General features: G+C 36.2%; 1 protein-coding gene across 2 annotated transcripts in view; it reads left to right on the plus strand.

The window, feature by feature from the left end:
- NALCN (sodium leak channel, non-selective) overlaps positions 1–19,047 on the plus strand; it is a 502,028-nt gene that overhangs the window by 420,306 nt on the left and 62,675 nt on the right. For both annotated transcript variants that reach the window (XM_027854084.1, XM_027854085.1), the window contains 2 exons: positions 13,127–13,228; positions 13,662–13,731. In XM_027854084.1, the coding sequence (XP_027709885.1) occupies positions 13,127–13,228; positions 13,662–13,731 (172 nt within the window). The remainder of the gene's footprint in view (positions 1–13,126; positions 13,229–13,661; positions 13,732–19,047) is intronic.

Below are 19,047 nucleotides of genomic sequence, written 5' to 3' on the forward strand. Positions count from 1 at the left end.
TACAATAAATTATAAAATTTAAGATGCGTCACTTTTTTAATTATTTTTTTGAAATGGCACAAATTTCAAAAAACTTAAAAGGTTATATAAAGTAGATTTCTAGGGGGATACTGAGAATTTTTTTTTGACAAGGGGGCAGTAGGCTAAATAAGTTTGGCAACCTCTGTCCCAGATCAAGGAGAAAATGCTGCAAGCAGCCAAAAAGAAACAATCCAAATATTGTAGAGCCATAGTCAGGACAACACAAGATCTAGCAGCTTCTACATTAAAGGATCAGAAAGATTGAAATATGATACTCAAGAGGACATACAAGCTAGGATTACAACCAAGAATTGCCTCCCCAGCAAAATTGAGTATAATGCTTCAAGGGGGAAATGGACATTCAATGAAGTAGAGAACTTTCAAGCATTCCTGATGAAAAGACCAGAGCTGAATAGAAAATTTGACTTTCAATACAAGATGCAAGAGAAGCATAAAAAGGTCAACAGGAAAGAGAAATAATAAGGTATTCAATAAAGTTAAACTTTTTGTATTCCTTTATGGGAAAATTATATTTATAACTCCTAAAAATTTTTTTATTATCAGGGCAGTTAGGAAGGGTATACATAGACAGAAAGCATAGGCATGAGTTGAATGTGATGCTATGATTATCTATAAAAATAAAATTAAGGAATGAGAAGGATGAATACAGGAGAAGGGGAAAGGGCAAGGCAGAATGGGATAAATTATCTGACAGAAAAGAGACCTAAAAGAGATTTTACAGTGGGGGATGGGAAATGAGGTAAGCAGGGAGGGGAGCACAAAAACTTTACTCTCACTGGAATTGACTCAAAGAGGGAATAATATACTCACTCGGTTGTAGAAATCTATTCTTACCATACAGGAAAGTAGGAAGGGAAAGGGATAAGGTGGGCGGGGGGCTATAAAAGGGAGGGCAGTTTGGAAGAGGTAAAAGTCAGAAGCAAAACATTTTTGAGAATGGATAGGGCAAAAGGAGAGAGAGAGTAGGACAAACAGGAAGAAAATGGGATGGAAGGAAATATATAGTTGGTAATCATTACTGTGGAAAAAAAATTACATTCAGTTTCTCTGATAAAGACTTCATTTCTTAAACATATAGAAAACAGAGTCAAATTCATAGAAATAAGAGCATTCCTCAATTAATAAATGGTTAAAGGATATGCACAGCAGGTTTCAGACAAAGTAATTAAAGCCATTAATTATATGAAAAATGCTCTAAATCACTATTGATGAGAGAAATGCAAATTAAAACAACTCTGAGCTACAGTCTCACACCTGTCAGATTAGCTAATATGAAAGAAAAGGAAAATTGCAAATGTGGGAAAATTAAAACACTAATGTACTATTGGTGAAGTTGTATACTATTTGAAGAGAGCAATTTGGAACTATGCCCAAAGGCCTATAAAACCATGCATACCCTTTGACCAACCAATACCACTACTAAGTCTGTATCCAAAAGAGTTAAAAAAAAAAAAAAGGAGATGCAGTGTGTATAAAATATTTAAAGCAGCTCTTTTAGTGGTGGCAAAGAACTGGAATTTGAGGGGATGTCCATCAATTGAGGAATTGCTGAACAAGTTGTTGTATATGATTCTGATGGAATATTACTGTGCTTTAAGAAATAATGAGCAGTATGTTCTCAGAAAAACATGAAAAGACTTACATGAACTGATGAAAAATGAAGTGAGCAGAACCAGGAGACAATTGTACACAATATGATGATGTTCTATGAATAACAGCTATTCTCAGCAGTACGATGATCCAAGACAGTTCTGTGGGACTTATGATGAAAGGTGCTGTCCATCTCCAGAGAAAGAAAAGGTAGAGCCTTAATGAAGACTAAAGATATTTTTCCTTTACTTTATTTTTCTTGAGGGGCTTTTTGTCTGTTTTCTTCACAGAAAGACCTACATAGAAATGTATTTTGCATGACTACACATGTATAACTATGCCAAATTGCTTACCTTCTCAATGGGGCATGGGCGGAGGGGAGGAAGAGAATTTGGAACTCAAAATTTGAAAAAATATTAAAATTGTTTTTACATGTAATTGGGAAAAATAAAATATTAAATAAGAAAAAGTAATAGAAAATTTAAAATGGAGTACTAGGCTGCTTCCCCAACTCAGCACTTACAGGTTTCTGGATAGGAGCCCCAGTAGAGTGACTATTAAGTCTTCTTGACTATTTCCTCCAGTTAAACATGACCACTTCAACTAAATTCTAGACCAATGACACTTTCCTATTTTAAGACCTCTATAGAATAAATTATTGTGATATTTTTCTCAATACCTAGTCAGCAGTGGGGAACCTGCAGATCCAAGGCTGCATGTGGCCCTTGAGGTCCTCAAGTTGGCCTTTTGAATGAATCCAAAGTCTACAGAACAAATCCTCTTAATAAAAGAATTTCTTCTGTAAAACTTGGACAGAGTCAAAAGGCCAAACCCAAGGACCTAGAAGTTCACATCTGGCCTCGAAGTCACAGGTTCCCCACCCCTGACAAATTTTTAAAGCATTCCTTCCTAATTAGGAATATATTAATACCACTTGATTTAAGGTTACTATCATGCAAGCTTTCTTTTTATCTTCTGCTTAATAATTGTAGGGCAAGTCATATGCTTCGTCACAGTCTTCTTCACCTAGGATTACCAATTTACCCTTAATACAACCTAATACTAATGTCATATAGTCCCAATTGGCAATAAAGAAAACATCCTTTAAATCTGTACAAGTCAATATTCTTGACCTCCCTCCTTTGCTTGGGAATGAAAAGAAAAAAGGGAAAATTTGAAAATAGGTAACCAGCTCCGTTGTATCAAACCTAGGAAGCTTTGTCTGCCCTCCTTTTTTCCCTGCTAAATAACCATGCCTAAACATCTCCTTCAGTTCTTGAAGTGACTAACGATTGGGAAAAAGGTCAAAATCTTGAATTCATTTGAGGACTATCTGCAATAGCGTGCCTCAAAGGTCAAGCTTTACATGAAAGGGCATGGCTTATATCATGCAAGACAGTGAGTGAATTATAGCTATGAAGGGAATCAGTGAAGACAGAAGTTAAAAGTGATGTTCTCCTAAAGAATCATTCATCTAAACTTAACTGTCATGAAGATACATTGAGGAAAACAATCTCTATTAGCCTTTTGAATTTAAACCAAAATGTTTGTTTTTAAGTTCTATAAGGTTGAAAAGCAGGATCTTTATCTAAATAGCTATTATAGATGCAGATGATGTGAATTTAAAGAATCCTCACACAGAGATTAATTTGATGCCTGGTTTCAAAAACACAATGCACTATCCCCCCCATACTTACAATGTACCTCCTCCTCATTTCCATCTTTTGGAATCTCTAGTTTGCCTTCTATATAAAAGGGTTACCTTTCAAGGATTACCTTCTACATGAAGCCTTTCCTGATTCCCATAACTGCTAGTTCACTGCCTCTCAAAACTACCTTCAATCTGTATGGTTTATTATACAGACATTCAGATATTGAATACAATGAATACAATTCAATATACGGATATTCAATCTGTACGTTTTACATGTTGCCTCCCCATTGAAAATATAAATCCACTTGAGAACAGGGAACATTTATTTCACTTTTGTCTTTGTATCTCCCCAGTGCATGGTACACAGCAAATGCTTAATAAATGTTTGCTTATTAATTGTTTTCTTGGTTTCAGGACAAAATGCATCAGAGGAATCACAAAGTTTAAGGATCAGATACCTGAGGAAGAGAAAGGGGGGAGGGAAGGATAGGTTTGAGCGACTACCAGATCTAAGTAGCTGGCTCAAACTAAATAAGGTGTGATCAACCTCTTAACAGCATGAGTTTTTCAGACCTATGTCCTTAATTAAGGTTCAGAGATTGGAAGGATGGAGACAGTGTTAGAGATGTCTGCAATAACCACTTTGTTCATATGTTTCCTTTGAGGCTGGGGTCAGAATATAATAATAATGATAATAATAATAATAATAATAATAATAATAATACACAGTATAGCGCTTGAAGATTTGTAAGGCATTTTACATGTTATCTCATTGGATCCTCACAACAAACCTCTGAAGTATTATTATTTTCCCCATTTCACAGATGAGGAAGGCTAAGGAGGCTAAGAGAGGTTAAGTGTTATGCTCAGGGTTACATAGCTAGCAAGTGTCAGAACTGGGATCTAAACCCAAGTTTTCCTGCATACAAGGCAGAAAGTTGTCCTAAAGTTCTTCTGATGTGGGAAAGCCTCTTTGGCTTGAGTTTTGCTTTGTCCTTGCCATTTTACCCACATAAGAGTTAAAAAGTCACTAGATATGAGGATGAAATGGGTAAAGTGTTGTTAGTCTCTTCCCCTTGAAACCACCTTTATAGGTTGGATCAATTGTCTGTTCTGTGCAAGGCATGCCACTATACTTAAAGCTTTAAAAGACTCCAATCCGTGTATTTATCCTAGAAAAGCTTTTTAAACAAAGCCACCCTTCTCATCTCATTCACCTCATTTTCTCATTACTCTTAGATGTGGACCCTACTGCCGTAGTCAAGATAATATGTTGGCCACTGTCCCACCAAGTTTCTGCTTCTGTACTTTTATATGTGTCATTTCCTCTAACTGGCATGCCTTTCCTGTGTTCTCTGCTAACCCATTTCTCTTCCCTCTTCCAGAACCTGCCCCAAAACTCCCTACGAGAGGAAGTGTCCTATGATTCATCTTGCCTAATCCTATTCCGTCCTTTGCATACTCCACTTTTACAGTATTGTTATGTTGCCCAGTCCATACAATAGCCATTTAATATAACTTGCTTCATAAAAGGAATATTCCATTGTTTTATGTGTCTGCATTCTATCTTCCCAACTAGATAGTCTTTATTCCATAAAAGCAAGACCCCCAACCTTTTCTTTGGATTTTGTTCTTCTGAACCCAAAGTCCCTTGTCCTTCCCTATCGACTCCCCAACACACACACCAACTTGTAAAACACCAAGTGCAAGTAAGTTTTCAAAAGACCTTATTGATGCCTTGGTGAGGAAAATAGATCTCCTCAAGCTGAAGTGACTGGTAAAGTGCTCATCACATCTGAAAAGGCTTCTATTCACCTAAGAGCATTTAGAAGGTAACAACAGGCAATCCTGCATCTCCAGAGTCTGAGTAACCTATAGAGAAGTCCAGGGAGAAGTTTTTCATGATCATTCATACTAGCTGATAATAATTTCTAAGAGACTACAACCAAACTATGTCCTCTAAGTTGCCAATTAGTATGATTGCTGCCCACTGAAATGTAAATCAGCAATGGGAGGCAGAAACCAAGTCTTCAACAGTCCACCTCCCTCCTAGTCTGGACCAAAAGCCCAAAAGTGCCAACTAACTCAAGCTGGACTAGATAATTACAAATCTAAGTGGGCTTAAGGAAAAAAAAATATACATACATATATATATATTAAGCATATCTCCAGGAATTTGGCTTTTCCCATTTGGCAAATTTCCTTTTAAAAATTATCCTTTCTTCTCTTAACCAGTTACAATTCAGCATCTTTGGAAGAGGTCAAACCACTTCACTGCTGCTTAACGTGCCAGGTACGTCGGGCAAAACGCACCTCCAGTGCTGCCAGATGTGCCAGGTATGTCATGGCATTCCATGGTCCTTCCAGTGGAACCTCAGTAGCACCCGCCCACAGCAGCCCAAGAGCTGGCTGGAGGGAGGGCTGGCAGCAAAGCAGGACAATAAATGGACTTAAATACTGAGATAAGGGAATTTTCCTCACCTCCCCCTCACAGGACTCTGCCAGTAATAACATTGATTTTAAAATATATATATATATAGAGAGAGAGAGAGAGAGCACCAGTTTTGTGAGGACCACACTCTGACAAAGCCATAGGTTCCTTCTTCCAATACCACCCCCAAATTTCATCCCTACTCCCCCAAGAAAGAAAAAATAATACTGCATATTAATGCAGTCGATATTTTTCTTGCAATTTTGTGAAGTTTCATAGATATCCTCACTTTCTGATCTCTTCAAGGTTTCCATTCCATTTATTATCCACATAGATAAATTGAGAAACAATTTAAAGGTCAAGACATAGAGTAAACTAATGAGAATTAAGCTTTTTCAGGATATCAGAAAGCAAGGAATGAGGTAAGGGCAAGTTGGTGAACGTATTTATACGTACGTTATAGATATAGATATATACGTGTAGGTATATAGATGGATAATCAGAAAAATCCAAATGTGGCAAAAGGAAACTATTAAATATATTAAATTGTTTTTGTTCAGTCATTCAGTTGTGTCCAACTATTCATCACCCCATGTATCACACTAACATGGGGTTTTCTTGGCAAGGGTACTGGAATGGTTTGCCATTTCCTTCTCCAACATTAAATCTTAAATTTTATATGTAACACTATTAAGATAATGCTATCTTAACCTCTCTGAGCCTCAGCTCAAGGATCACCTTCTATAATAAGACTTTCCTAATTCTCAGAGCTATTACTAATTCACTGCCTTCCAAAATACCTTCTATTCAGTCTATTTAATATGTAATGATACATATGAAATCTTACTACCTATTGAGATGATACATGTTTTATAGGTCACTTGCAGAATAAGAGGGATTTATTATTTATTTGAACAAGTTGTCTATTACAATTTATAATATAGGAAAATATTTTGGGAAATTTATATTTGTGTTTTGTTTTGTTTTATGATTTTATAATGTTAATTAAAAATCTATCATTTGGGGGGCAGCTAGGTGGCACAGTAGATAGAACACCAGCCCTGGAGTCAGGAGAACCTGAGTTCAAATCTAGCCTCAGACACATAACACTCCCTAGATATGTGACTCTGGGCAAGTCACTTAACCCTAATTGCCTCACCAAAAAAAAAAAACATCTATCATTGGGTAAACTTTTCTGTTTGTTATGTCAATGAGCTTAAATAACTGACCTGTTTTGGCAAAAAATATTGACACATAGGTGTTAAGAATATTAAAAATTTTTTTCATCTTCAACTAATTCAGCCTTTATTCACATTGTAGTGTGGTGCATTAACTATCCATGGCTCAGGTTGGGCTTCCATTAAGTCTTTAATTTGAATTTAATTATACCTACATGTATATATCTATATCTATAATGTATGTATAAATATATTCACCAACTTGCCCTTACCTCCTTCCTTGCTTTCTGATATTCTGAAAAAGCTTAATTCTCATTAGTTTACTCTATGTCTGGACCTTCAAATTGTTTCTCAATTTATCTATATGGATAATAAATGGAATGGAAACCTTGATTTAATTTGAAACTAGCAAAATCAACTTTTCTGCCTTTTTTCATAGGTGTGTAAAAGACATGATTTTCATTAATTGTTCACTTTTATGGGTTAATTATAATTATACAAGATCAGATCCAAGTGACAAAATATGTTTGCATGTGTCTTCTCAGTACACTTTAAGAGCTTTTTTTTTCTTTTTTTTTTTTTTAATGATCATAAACTAAACGTGTTGGTAATCTGTTTCGGGCAATGTGGAAAACATTTATATGGAAGATTACACCAGAATAAAAAAGCAATCTTTTTTAGCCATTTATGAACCAGAGACTTATGCTTAGGAATGAGTAACTCATCCTCGTGATATTGACGCAGATAAAATGCAGGGTTTTTCCTAATCTCAACAAGAAGCCATTATGGAAGAAACTAGATGGCAGAGTCTACTCTTGTCTCTCCTTTGGACGATCACACTGACACTCTAATGGAACAGGTAAGACCCATTTCCCAGGGAACACTCCTTAAGTGTTCTCATATAGTTCTGCAGTCATATCTTTGCATAATTGGTGCTAAAATGTTTTCCCTTGTCTCTCAATGTGATTACATTATATTATCCAGCATCTGATAGCATTTAATATTTATTGCATTTTGGGGGTCAGGATTTGACCAGAATCTCTCAAATTTTATTGCTCTTCAAAGTTGAACTATAGTTCCCTTAGAAGGTTAATGGTATTTGATATGATATAGTATAATGTAATCAATCATACATTTTTTCTGAAATGAATGCTGACTTAAAGGGTAAAAATAATGCTGAGGGGGAACATGGAATCACAAGCCTCTCTCTTTTGTTACAGATCACAGACTTTCCTTATTTCTTATTCTAAAATGTTAATAAAGAAGACATGAAGATAGAGAACACAGAAACTAAGATCTCTTCTACTGTTTCTATAAACAATAAGTGCTGTTTAAAGAAGAATGAAGTTCCTTCATAACCATTATTCTTGAGCCAATTTCTAAATTTTTTTGATGTTGAACTATCAAATAAAATATATAAAACTATTCCTTAAGACATATCTATCCCTTCCCCTTCCCCTCAAAAAAATCACATATAGATTTATTTATACGTGACTTTCATGGAAGAGGTCATGAAAATTCCATTGCATGAAGGTAATACAGAAATAAAAAGAATCAATCTTTCATATTTTCCTAACCCAGTCATTCAGTGAACTTGGCAAGGTACCAGGGATAATATTTTTTCAAGTGGGAATATGTGTTTGGTAAAAAATATCCCTACATTTGAATCATCATCAGGGGGCCCTTGTCTTGTTATGAATTTGGGGGAGGGAGGGTAGAGTGTTCACCCCTGCTGTTAAAAAGAAAATGCCTCAGTGTTCCTAGTATGTTACAATGCTACTCTAAGAAGAAAGACTAGAAGAATTGCATATACTGTATCAAGAAGAATTTTCTCACTGAGCCAAACAAAATGCTTGGTACTTTTTTTTTTTTACAAGGAAAAGCAATGAAAATTCAGATACAGGATTTCACATAATCAATAAACATTTATTGAGCACATGTGATGTGCCAGGCACTGTGCTAAGTACTGGGGATACAAAAAAGGCAAAAGATAGTCCCTGTCCTCAAGGAGTTCACAATCTAGTGGGAGGAAGTTGGAAGACACATCAGAGATCATCTTATCCAGCTCGTTCCCTAAAGAGAATCATGTCTTCAACATCACCAACAAGTGACTTATCATACGTGTTCGTTGTGCCTATAACCAGCAGATTATATGATGCTGGCCTGAAGCAGAATGCCTCTGAGAATCAGGATTTCTAGTAATTGGTGATGTGCTGTAGATGGAACTCACTAGGCTACCCACCTCCTCTCCCTGTTACTTCATCTTTCTTAAATATTCCTGCCTTCAACCATTTGACAAATTTGTGCACTTTGCCATATCAACAAATCACATCATATAGATCAGGTAAATCCCCACCCCCAACCTGAAAATGATTGCAGTATAGCAAATTAAATTCAAGATTTTTTTTAACCAGAATACTGCTCAAATATTTTCCAATCTGACCAAATTTTTTCTAAGAATTCAGCAAGAACTACAACAATACCATATATTTACATGTGTATATATACATATGTGTGTGTGGTGCTTTATAGTTTACAAAACATTTTCACATGTTTTCTCTCATTTCATCTTAAAAAGTGTCATTATCCCTATTTCACAAGCAAAGAAACTGAAGCTCAGAGAGGTTAGGATCATAGAGCTAGAGAAACCTAGGTTGAAGCTAGGTGAAACCTAGGTTTTTAACTCCGTGTTCAGTGCATTTTGGAGAATTTCTAACATGGCTGTTTTTGCTGTATTATACCTCAATGTCGCCTTTGCTAAATGACTACTTAATACCTATGACCCTCTTCCCTCATCTCCTAATAATCACATATCCATTTCTTCTATGGTAAGATTTTTAAATCATTTTTGTGGAATAGACTCCTCCCTTTTGGTAGTCTGTTGAAGCCTATGGACTCTTCTTAGATTCATGTTTTTTAAATGCATAAAATAAAACACATAACATTATAAAATAATTATTTTGAAACACATTTATCAAATTAATTTAAAAAAAAACAAATTAACAGGCTACCTTAAATCTATCCACAGATAAGGTTAAGAACCCTTGCTCTAAGATTTTCTTTTTTAGCTCATGAACAACATACTAGCAACCTGCTGATTTGTTTTGCAATTGTGCCTCCTTGTATAGTCTAATTAGGGTTCCCCACATGTTTCTATTTTAACTATATATGTCTGTACAGAACTTGTGTCATTGATGTTATCACTTTTTCTGGGGGAAAACTGTTTTAGATAAACAGACTGATCATTTTAAGTATTGTAGATGAAACACGTGGTTAGAATTTTTATTTAAATTTAGTAATATTCCATCCACTAACTCTAGAGTAAAGCTTTCAAGATATATCTGCCTTTAATTTTGCCTGTTAATGTTTCAACAGTCTTCTCTAAGAAGTATTTTCTAAGTGGCAGTTTGCTAGAAGAACATAATTCCTTTTTTCTCAGCTAAGAAATGACATTTTGAAGTTGTAAAAATTGTGCCCCACGGCAATAGGACACATCAGAATAGATGAGAAACAAGCACAGCTCCCACCTACCCACTCCAAAAAGTAAAAAAACAATCCTACCCCACTACTTTGCAAGAGTGAGAGGTTCACAGGTGTGGTACAATGCTCGTATTTTCAGATTTTTTTCTGTTGCATTGAACAGTTTTGCTGATTTCTCCCTTTTTGTCTTTAAAAATTTCATTTGTTATGTGAGATGACTTTCTGGGGAAAGAGGGGGAGAGGAGTACGGGGACAAATTTTGGTGGTATAAAAAATATCAAAAATTTATTTTGAAAAGCTCTTTAAATAACTGATCCCCTAGAAAAGTATTTTAATACAGAATACAAAAGATGAGTATTTGATAATATCCTTTTCTTTTTGCTTTGGCATCTTTTATGCTAGAGTATTTAGTAGTATCTCTTTGAGGTATAAGCTGAAATGGGTCTAATCAGAATAGTCTAGCTAGATAGGAAGAGTCTAATAGTTATTATATCTCTAGACAGGCTAAAAGGTTTAAAGTAGAGAAGTAGACTAAAGAAGGGAGGATTAGACAGTCCAAATTCTAGAAGGTCACTCAATAAAAGTTTCACTAATAAACAGGAAATATGAAAAGGGAGTTCTGATACTGAGGTGAAGTACTCTCTGTTCTGCTTTATACTGTCTTCTGGGTATGGGTAACCCTAAGCCTTCTAGCTGTTGATCACAACCAGAAGATGATTCAGGTCAGGGAAAGAAGTAAAGAGAAGAGTAGAAGTTTTTCTAAGAAATACAGTATATAGTTTGTGACTTGTTGCAATTAATTTCTAACCTAGTTGTTATCAGTTTTGACTATCAGGAGGTATCTCCACAAGTATTGACTGCCATATACGTTTTTTCCTATATGTCAGTTTCAATTTTTCTCTAGAAGACAGTACTGAAAGAGACAAGCGATAAAAAGAAGGGAATTTTAGCCTTTCAGCTTATAACATTTAGGTAACTATAACCCGAGTCATATGAATGTGAGGCAATCTGTACTAGAAAATATCTCAAAAATTGTTGACAAGAACCACTTGAGTTTAACCCCATGTGGGATGGTGTTACTGAACGAATTCTACTAGGATGCTTCCATGTCATCAAAAATGACACATTTCTTACCCCTTTACTCTGAAAAAAACTGAAGCTACTTATTTGAAGATTCTGTGATATCCTCTTTGCCCTGGCCAAAAATACAGTCTGTAGTAGCAACCCAGTTTTTCAACTGATACTGATGACTTAGCTATAATTCTGATCTATTATATTGATAACTTAGTTTTAATTCTGATGCTAAGTGTTTTATATTACCATTGCTACGTGATCATTGTTTTCTGAAATAAAATTTTGACTTTGATGGAACCCTTCTCCCAAAGCCCTGCGTATTATTTGTAATAAATAAATAAATGGTAATGGCAATTTGTACATTTCTTACAATAATTCCAATATATTGTATGATCTAATATGTTGACCCAGTCATTATTTTAATCATCATTATGATTATCAAGAGTAGTCTTTAGATACTTATTGATACATGGTACAGTGATTCATTTTGGTGAGTTAAGAGAAGTCAGTCTCTACCCCTTAGGAATTTATATTCTAAAGCAGACAGCAATGGCATGAATCAGAGAGAGATTGGATATATAGTGCATCATAAAAAATACACACATAAATAAGGTCAGTACTTAAGGCATCATAAGTAGATTTACTGGGTTGAACGAAAAGTACATCTGAGAAATTACATCTTATAGAACATAGGAACATTTTTGAACTGGGAGGGAATCTCCTAGTCTAACCTTGTCTTTTTACAGACAACAAAACTAAGACCAAGAAAGTTTAAGTGGCTTGTCCATGATTGTTCATAGCACAGCTTGAACTAATAGTTTGGCTGGCTTCTGGTCCTTTCATTGTTCTTGTGATACACTGCCTTTTCAGGAGTAATTACTACAACTCTTCTATAATTAGTTAGAGGAGGCTTCTTGGAAGAGGTGGGATGTTAGTTTTCTCCTTGAAATCATTTACATCAAGACTGTAATTGTATTAGCTCAGCAGATCTGTATTAGCTGAAATTGACACAAGTCTAGCATGGTTTACATAATGTGGTTCCATTAGACCTTGTTATAGTCCTAGAAAGCAGTGGTTTCTATCATTTGTCAGACTGTGTACAGGTTCAATTTCAATTTTTCTAACTTTTTAATTCTAGGCTTGGGCACTGCTCTTGACCATCTTTTCACTTTTATATAATTCCGTTGTTCATAAAGTTCTTTCAAATAGAACTAGAAACCTTGAGTCTTCATAATTTCAGGAACCTATTTATACAGCTCCTTCTCAGGTACCCTTCATTACAAAGCCTCATTTTTCCATATTCAAAGCTGAACATCATGATTTCCTACAATTATAGGAAATCATTCAACTCCAGCTTCCCAAACTGTGCCATCTTTCTTTGTTTTTTTTTTTGTTTTGGTTTTGTGTGTGTGTGTGTGTGTGTGTGTGTGTGTGTGTGTGGGTAACTTTTTGTTGTTGTTTTCAGCACCTGGTTATCATCATAGTTTTGTTTTGCTGGTGTTCTGGGCACTAAGCCTAGCCTTTTTAGCTTTACTTTCCTGTCCTGTGCAGATTCCTATATTTTTACCTTCAAATAGGTTTCCTAAAAAGTAATAAGAGTAAGTAGCAACTGTGCATTATTGCTCGTGAAACCTAAAAATTATGTATTTAACTTTGGTTCTTTCTTTCTCCCCCTAGGGCTTGCACGAGACAACGCATGCTGAGCGGATCATTTGAGGGGCAGCCAGCAAAAGAAAGGTCAATACTCAGTGTGCAGCACCATATTCGTCAAGAACGCAGGTAAATGCACTGGGCAGGGGGAGGAGGGAGGGAGTTTTTTGGAGAAAAAAAAATTAGATATTTAACTGAAAGAATTAAATGTGCACACATCTTAACTGCTATTCTTGGAAAGCAAGGACCAACAGAATAAGTTGCATCTGTGGGTAGTACCAGTAATGAGGTTTATTGTCTCATAAAACAGGGAAAAGCTTTTTTATTTCAAATGTCATTTCCTTCACTCACTACAGATCTATTGAAAGATCCAAAGGATAAATTAATTTTTAAAAGGATTAGAGACAATTGAAGAACATAAGCTTCTGATGTAAAGAGAAAGTGAGATTCTATTGCATTTACATACACACATATTAGGAAAGTTGTTCTTTATAATGGCCATCATTTAAAGGTCACAGTTTGATCCTGAGATTTGTCACCAAATTGATTATGATTGTTTCAGGTCACTGAGACATGGTTCTAACAGCCAGCGAATCAGCAGGGGAAAATCTCTTGAAACCTTGACTCAAGATGTAAGTTCTTACATGATGCTTTGGGTTTCGGGAACAAAATTATGACTTTCCATTTAAATGGTTGTTTACACAAATTCAGTGTCTAGACTTTCGGAGCAAATTTCCAGAGTGCCCTGAGATTTAGTCCCAAATGGATTTTTTAAAATGACATCACTGTGATATATAATATTATTTATAGAAGAACCAAAACATGTTCCTTCCACAGTATTTTAGTTCAGTGAAAATATGCTGTAAATAACTGTTATAATTAGAGAAATATATTTACAATATATTTAAAGACTTAACAAACAGGTCTTATGTAATAGGGATGATGAACAGCAGTTACTATTGACATATATTGTGTTTAAAATGTTCTGGCTCTCATAGAGAAGACATAGTCTCTGCCCTCTAGAAATTCGCATTCTAAAAAAATTAAAACACTTTTAGAAGCCTCAATCTTTCAATATTTGTTTGGTATTCAGCCAGGCATTTGTTTAGTTAAAGCTCCTGGGTTATTCCATACTCATTTCTTGCTCAAAGAGGGAGTTATTACTTAATTACTACTATAATTTGATAATTATATAACTCAGAGGTGTCAAAAATACAAATTGTGGGCTGTATGTGGCCCACAATACTCTGTAGTACTATTTGCATAAGGTCAAAATATAATTGAGAAATATTTAACAAAATAGAAATAAAATTAAACATATATTTATATGTCATTTTTCCAAATTGGTATGCAGCCTGCATGGATCCTTATTTACAGTTTAGTGGCCTCCAGTTTCTATTTGAATTGGACACTCCTGATATAACTGTCACTAGCTGGCACAGGGGTTTGAGCACTGGACTTGGAGTCAGGAAGAACCAAGTTCAAATCTGACTTAAGTCACTTAGTGGGAACCCTCGGTAAGTCAAATAACTGCTGTCTCAGTTTCCTCATCTGTAAAATGGCAATGATAATAGGACCTACCTCAGGGTTATTGTGAGGATAAAATGAGTTGGAATAATGTGTGCAAATAATCCAGGAGATGGCAAGTGAGGGAATAAAAGGACTTCTAAATCATTTATCTGCCTTTTCTTAACAACTTTAGGAGTTTTCAACTTTAAATTTTAGCTGTCAGTTTTTGAAAACAAATTCTGATTGCTTTACCATCTAAATTTATTCTAGTTGCTAAATGATCCAGTCAAAATTATAAGCTAGACAAAGTTCATCTTCAGTGACCCCTGTCTTGCCTTTCTGTTCTTTCTCCACATCTTTTCATTTCTCACTCCCAGGTACCCAGAGTTCTCTTACTGCCCAGATGACTTCTGGTTTCAAAGGAGAGTGATAATCTGCTAAATGAATCCACACTAATATATTAGTGACTTGGTGTTTTGTCCCTCCCAGTAGTATTTTTTTTAAAAAAAGACCAAAAGGAGAGGGCAACATTTAACCCCGAAGAATGACTCTTTAATGATAGATTTCTAAGCACTGTGACTCCAGAGTAAAGAAGATCTTTTGAGGCATGGGGCCCTTCAAATCCCAACATATAGTCAATAGTTATGGCCCCTAGAGGTCCCCTCCTTCAATTGCCGATTCAGATCATTTCAGAACCTTTCCATGTTTCAAAGTGGAACAGGGTTTCCTTTTTTTAATTAATTTATTCATTTTTAGTTTCCACTTCCACAAGATTTTGAGTTCCAAATTTTCTCCCTATCTTGCCCTTCCACCACCCCAAGATGGTATGCATTCCAAATTACCCCTTCTCCTAATCTGCCCTCCCTTCTATCACCCCCTCTTCTCTTATCCCCTTCCCCTTCAATTTTCCTGTAGGGCAGGATAGATTTCTATACCCCATTTCCTGTGTATCTTATTTTCCAGTTGCATGTGAAAACAATTTTTTTTTCATTTTTGTTTTTAAAACTTTGGGTTCCAAATTTTCTCTCTTCCTTCCTCCCCCCCACATTGAGAAAGCAAGCAATTTGATACAGGTTATATATGTGTAGTCATTGCAAAACACTTCCATATTAGTCATGTTGTGAAAAACCAAGTATATTTCCCTTAATCCTTTCCCACTCCCCATTTATTCTATTCTCTTTTGACCCTGTCCCTCCTTAGAAGTGTTTGCTTTTGATTACCCCCTACCCCAATCTGCTCTCCCCTCTATCATCCTCTGGCTCTATTGTCCCCATCCCCCCCTATTTTCCTGTAGGGTAAGATAGATTTCCATACCCAATTGAGTGTGTATGTTATTCTCCCCTTAAGCTAAATCTGATGAAAATAAGATTCACTCATTCCCTCTCACCTTCCCCTGTTTCCCCTCCACTGTAAAAGCCTTTTCTTGTCTGTTTTATGTAAGACAATTTACCCCATTCTACCTCTCCCTTTTATCCTTCTCTCCATATAACCCTCTCTAACTCCTTAATTTTATTCTCCAGATATCACCCCTTCATCTTCAACTCACCCTGTGCCCTCTATCTATCTATCTATCTATCTATCTATCTATATACACATACATACATATAATTTTTCCCTCCAACTACTCTAATTCTGACAAAGGACTCATGAGTTACAAATATCTTTCCATGTGGAATGTAAACAGTTCAACCTTAATAAGTCTCTTATGATTTCTCTTTCCTGTTTACCTCTTCATGTTTCTCTTCAGTCTTGCATCTGAAAGTAAAATTTTCTATTCAGCTCTGGTCTTTTCATCAAGAATGACTAAAAGTCCTCTATTTCACTGAATATCCATTTTTTCCCCTGAAGGATTATGCTCAGTTTTGCTGAGTAGGTGATTCTTGGTTTTAATCCTATCTTCTTTGCCCTCCAGGATATTATATTCCAAGCCCTGTGGTTCCTTAATGTAGAAGCTGCTAAATCTTGTGTTATCCTGATTGTGTTTCCACAATACTTGAATTGTTTCTTTCTGGTTGCTTGCAATATTTTTTCCTTGACTACAATTGGAAATTGACTACAATATTCCTAGGAGTTTTTCTTTGGGGATCTCTTTCAGGAGGTAATTGGTGGATTCTTCCAATTTCTATTTTGCCCTCTGGTTCAAAAATATCAGGGCAGTTTTCCCTGATAATTTCTTGAAAGATGATATCTAGGCTCTTTTTTTGATCATGGCTTTCAGATAGTCCAATAATTTTTAAATTCTCTCTCCTGGATCTATTTTCCAGGTTGTTGTTTTTCCAATGAGGTATTTCACATTGTTTTCTATTTTTTCATTCTTTTGAATTTGGTTTACAATGTCTTGATTTCTCATAAATAAATATATATAAATATGTGTGTGTGTACATATATATATCTATATATATACATCTCATAAATAAAATAAAGTCACTAGCTTCGAATTGCTTCATTCTAATTTTTAAGGAAGTATTTTCTTCAATAAGCTTTTGGACTTCCTTTTTCTGTTGTCCAAATTTGCTTTTTAAGGCATTCTTCTCCTCATTGGCTTTTTGGACCTCTTTTGCCATTTGGGTTAGGCTATTTTTTAAGGTGTTATTTTCTTCAGTATTTTTTTGGGTCTCCTTTAGCAAGATGTTGACTTATTTTTCATGATTTTCTAGCATCACTCTCAGTCTTTCCTCTACTTCTCTTACTTGCTTCTCAAAATCCTTTTTGAGCTCTTCCATGGCTTGGGACCAATTCATATTTTTTTTTGGAGGCTTTGGATGTAGGAGCTTTGTCTTTGTTGTCTTCTTCTGGTTGTATGTTTTGATCTTCTTTGTCACCAAAGTAAGATTCGATGGTCTGACTCTTTTCACGCTGCTTGCTCATGATTCCAGCCAATTACTTGAGCTATAAACTCTTTGTTAAGGTAGGAGTCTGCTTCCAGTGTGGAGAATGTACTGTCCCAAGCTTCAGGGGTTTTGTGCAGCTGTTTTCAGAGATACTAAGGTGCTATGATCAAGGGTGAGGTGTTTACTCCTTTCTTGGCCTGTGCTGTAGCCTATGAGTGACCACAAGCACTCTTTTCTGTCTTGGAACTGTGAGAAGGATTTCCTCTCCACCAACACTACAAGCTCCACCATACCAGCACTCCTCCTCGTCCCAGGACCGCCACCCGGAACTGTGACCCAGATCCAAGCACTGGCAAAGCAAGAGAACCCTGCATCAGCAGAGAGATCCCTGCAATCTCCCTCTAATCAGCCACTCGATTCCCCCTCAGTCTGTGGGCCAGAAGCTCAGGAGGCAGCCACCGCCCCCAGATTGAGCTAGGGGACTGGGGCCTCAACTGAGCTTCTCTCTCATGGCAGTCACAGACTTTTCCCACTGACCTTCCAAGTTGTATTTGGTGTTCATGGGTTGAGAAGTCTGGAAACCGCCACAGCTGCCCACGATTCAGTCTTCTGAGGCCTGCTCCAGGTTCGCTGAGGCCTATGTACCCACGCCAAACTGTGCTCCTCTCCGTGCTCAGTGCAATAGACCTTTCTGATCAACCCTCCAGGCTGCCTTGGACTGTAAATTTGTTTCACTCTGTCTTTTTGTGAGTTCTGCTGCTTTAGAATTTGTTTAGAGCCATTTTTTACAGGTATTTGGAGGGGTTCGGGGAAGGGCTCAAGCAAGTCACTGCTTTTACTCCACCATCTTGGCTCCACCTCCTTGAAACAGGTTTTCTACTTTCCAAAAATGGAAGAAAAAAAAAAAACTTCACTTTGTGTGAAGTTTTGGTGAAAAAGTTTACTTTTCCCCTTTAACATGATTCTATGTAGTTGCAGTCAGATCTTTTTCAAAGCATAAAACCATTTTTGCTGGCTGTTCTGATTCTACGATGAAAAACAGAAGACTTCATTCAGTCGACAAGAATTAACTCAATGCATACAGTATACTGTGCTAGGTGCTGGCAGACACAAAAACCAATTTGAAAAGTTTTCTGACTGGCAGAGTACTGGATCTCACAACTTTCAATGTACTATTCAAAACAGGAGAAGATAAAAGAGTTATTTGTCAGCATAAAGGAGAAACTCACATAATCCTAGTAAATTTCTCTAGGGAGGAGAGATGGGAGAATATATAATTTCTCATTTCAAGCACAGAAGTTTAAGCCATAGGAAACCTAAGAAGTTTATCCAACATTGAGAATCATAGCAAAGTCTCTTTGAAGCTTTTTTTTTTTAAACTCCTGTTCATGTAGCTAGAGAATACATGGATATGTCAAAATAAGCATGGAATCAATACAATGAAGTTAGTGAGCAGGGCTCTGGACCCTTAATGCCTACATGAATATTCTGGGACACATGGGAGTTGTGGGTACTGTGGGCAGAGCTGACCTTTACATACTGCCAACCCTGAAAAAATGATCAACCTATGATCATGATGAAGCCTTCAGGCATCCTTACCAGTTAATT

The sequence above is a fragment of the Vombatus ursinus genome, unplaced genomic scaffold, assembly GCF_900497805.2.
Source record: "Vombatus ursinus unplaced genomic scaffold, bare-nosed wombat genome assembly UNPS02010304.1, whole genome shotgun sequence".
In the NCBI taxonomy this organism is placed as follows: domain Eukaryota; kingdom Metazoa; phylum Chordata; class Mammalia; order Diprotodontia; family Vombatidae; genus Vombatus; species Vombatus ursinus.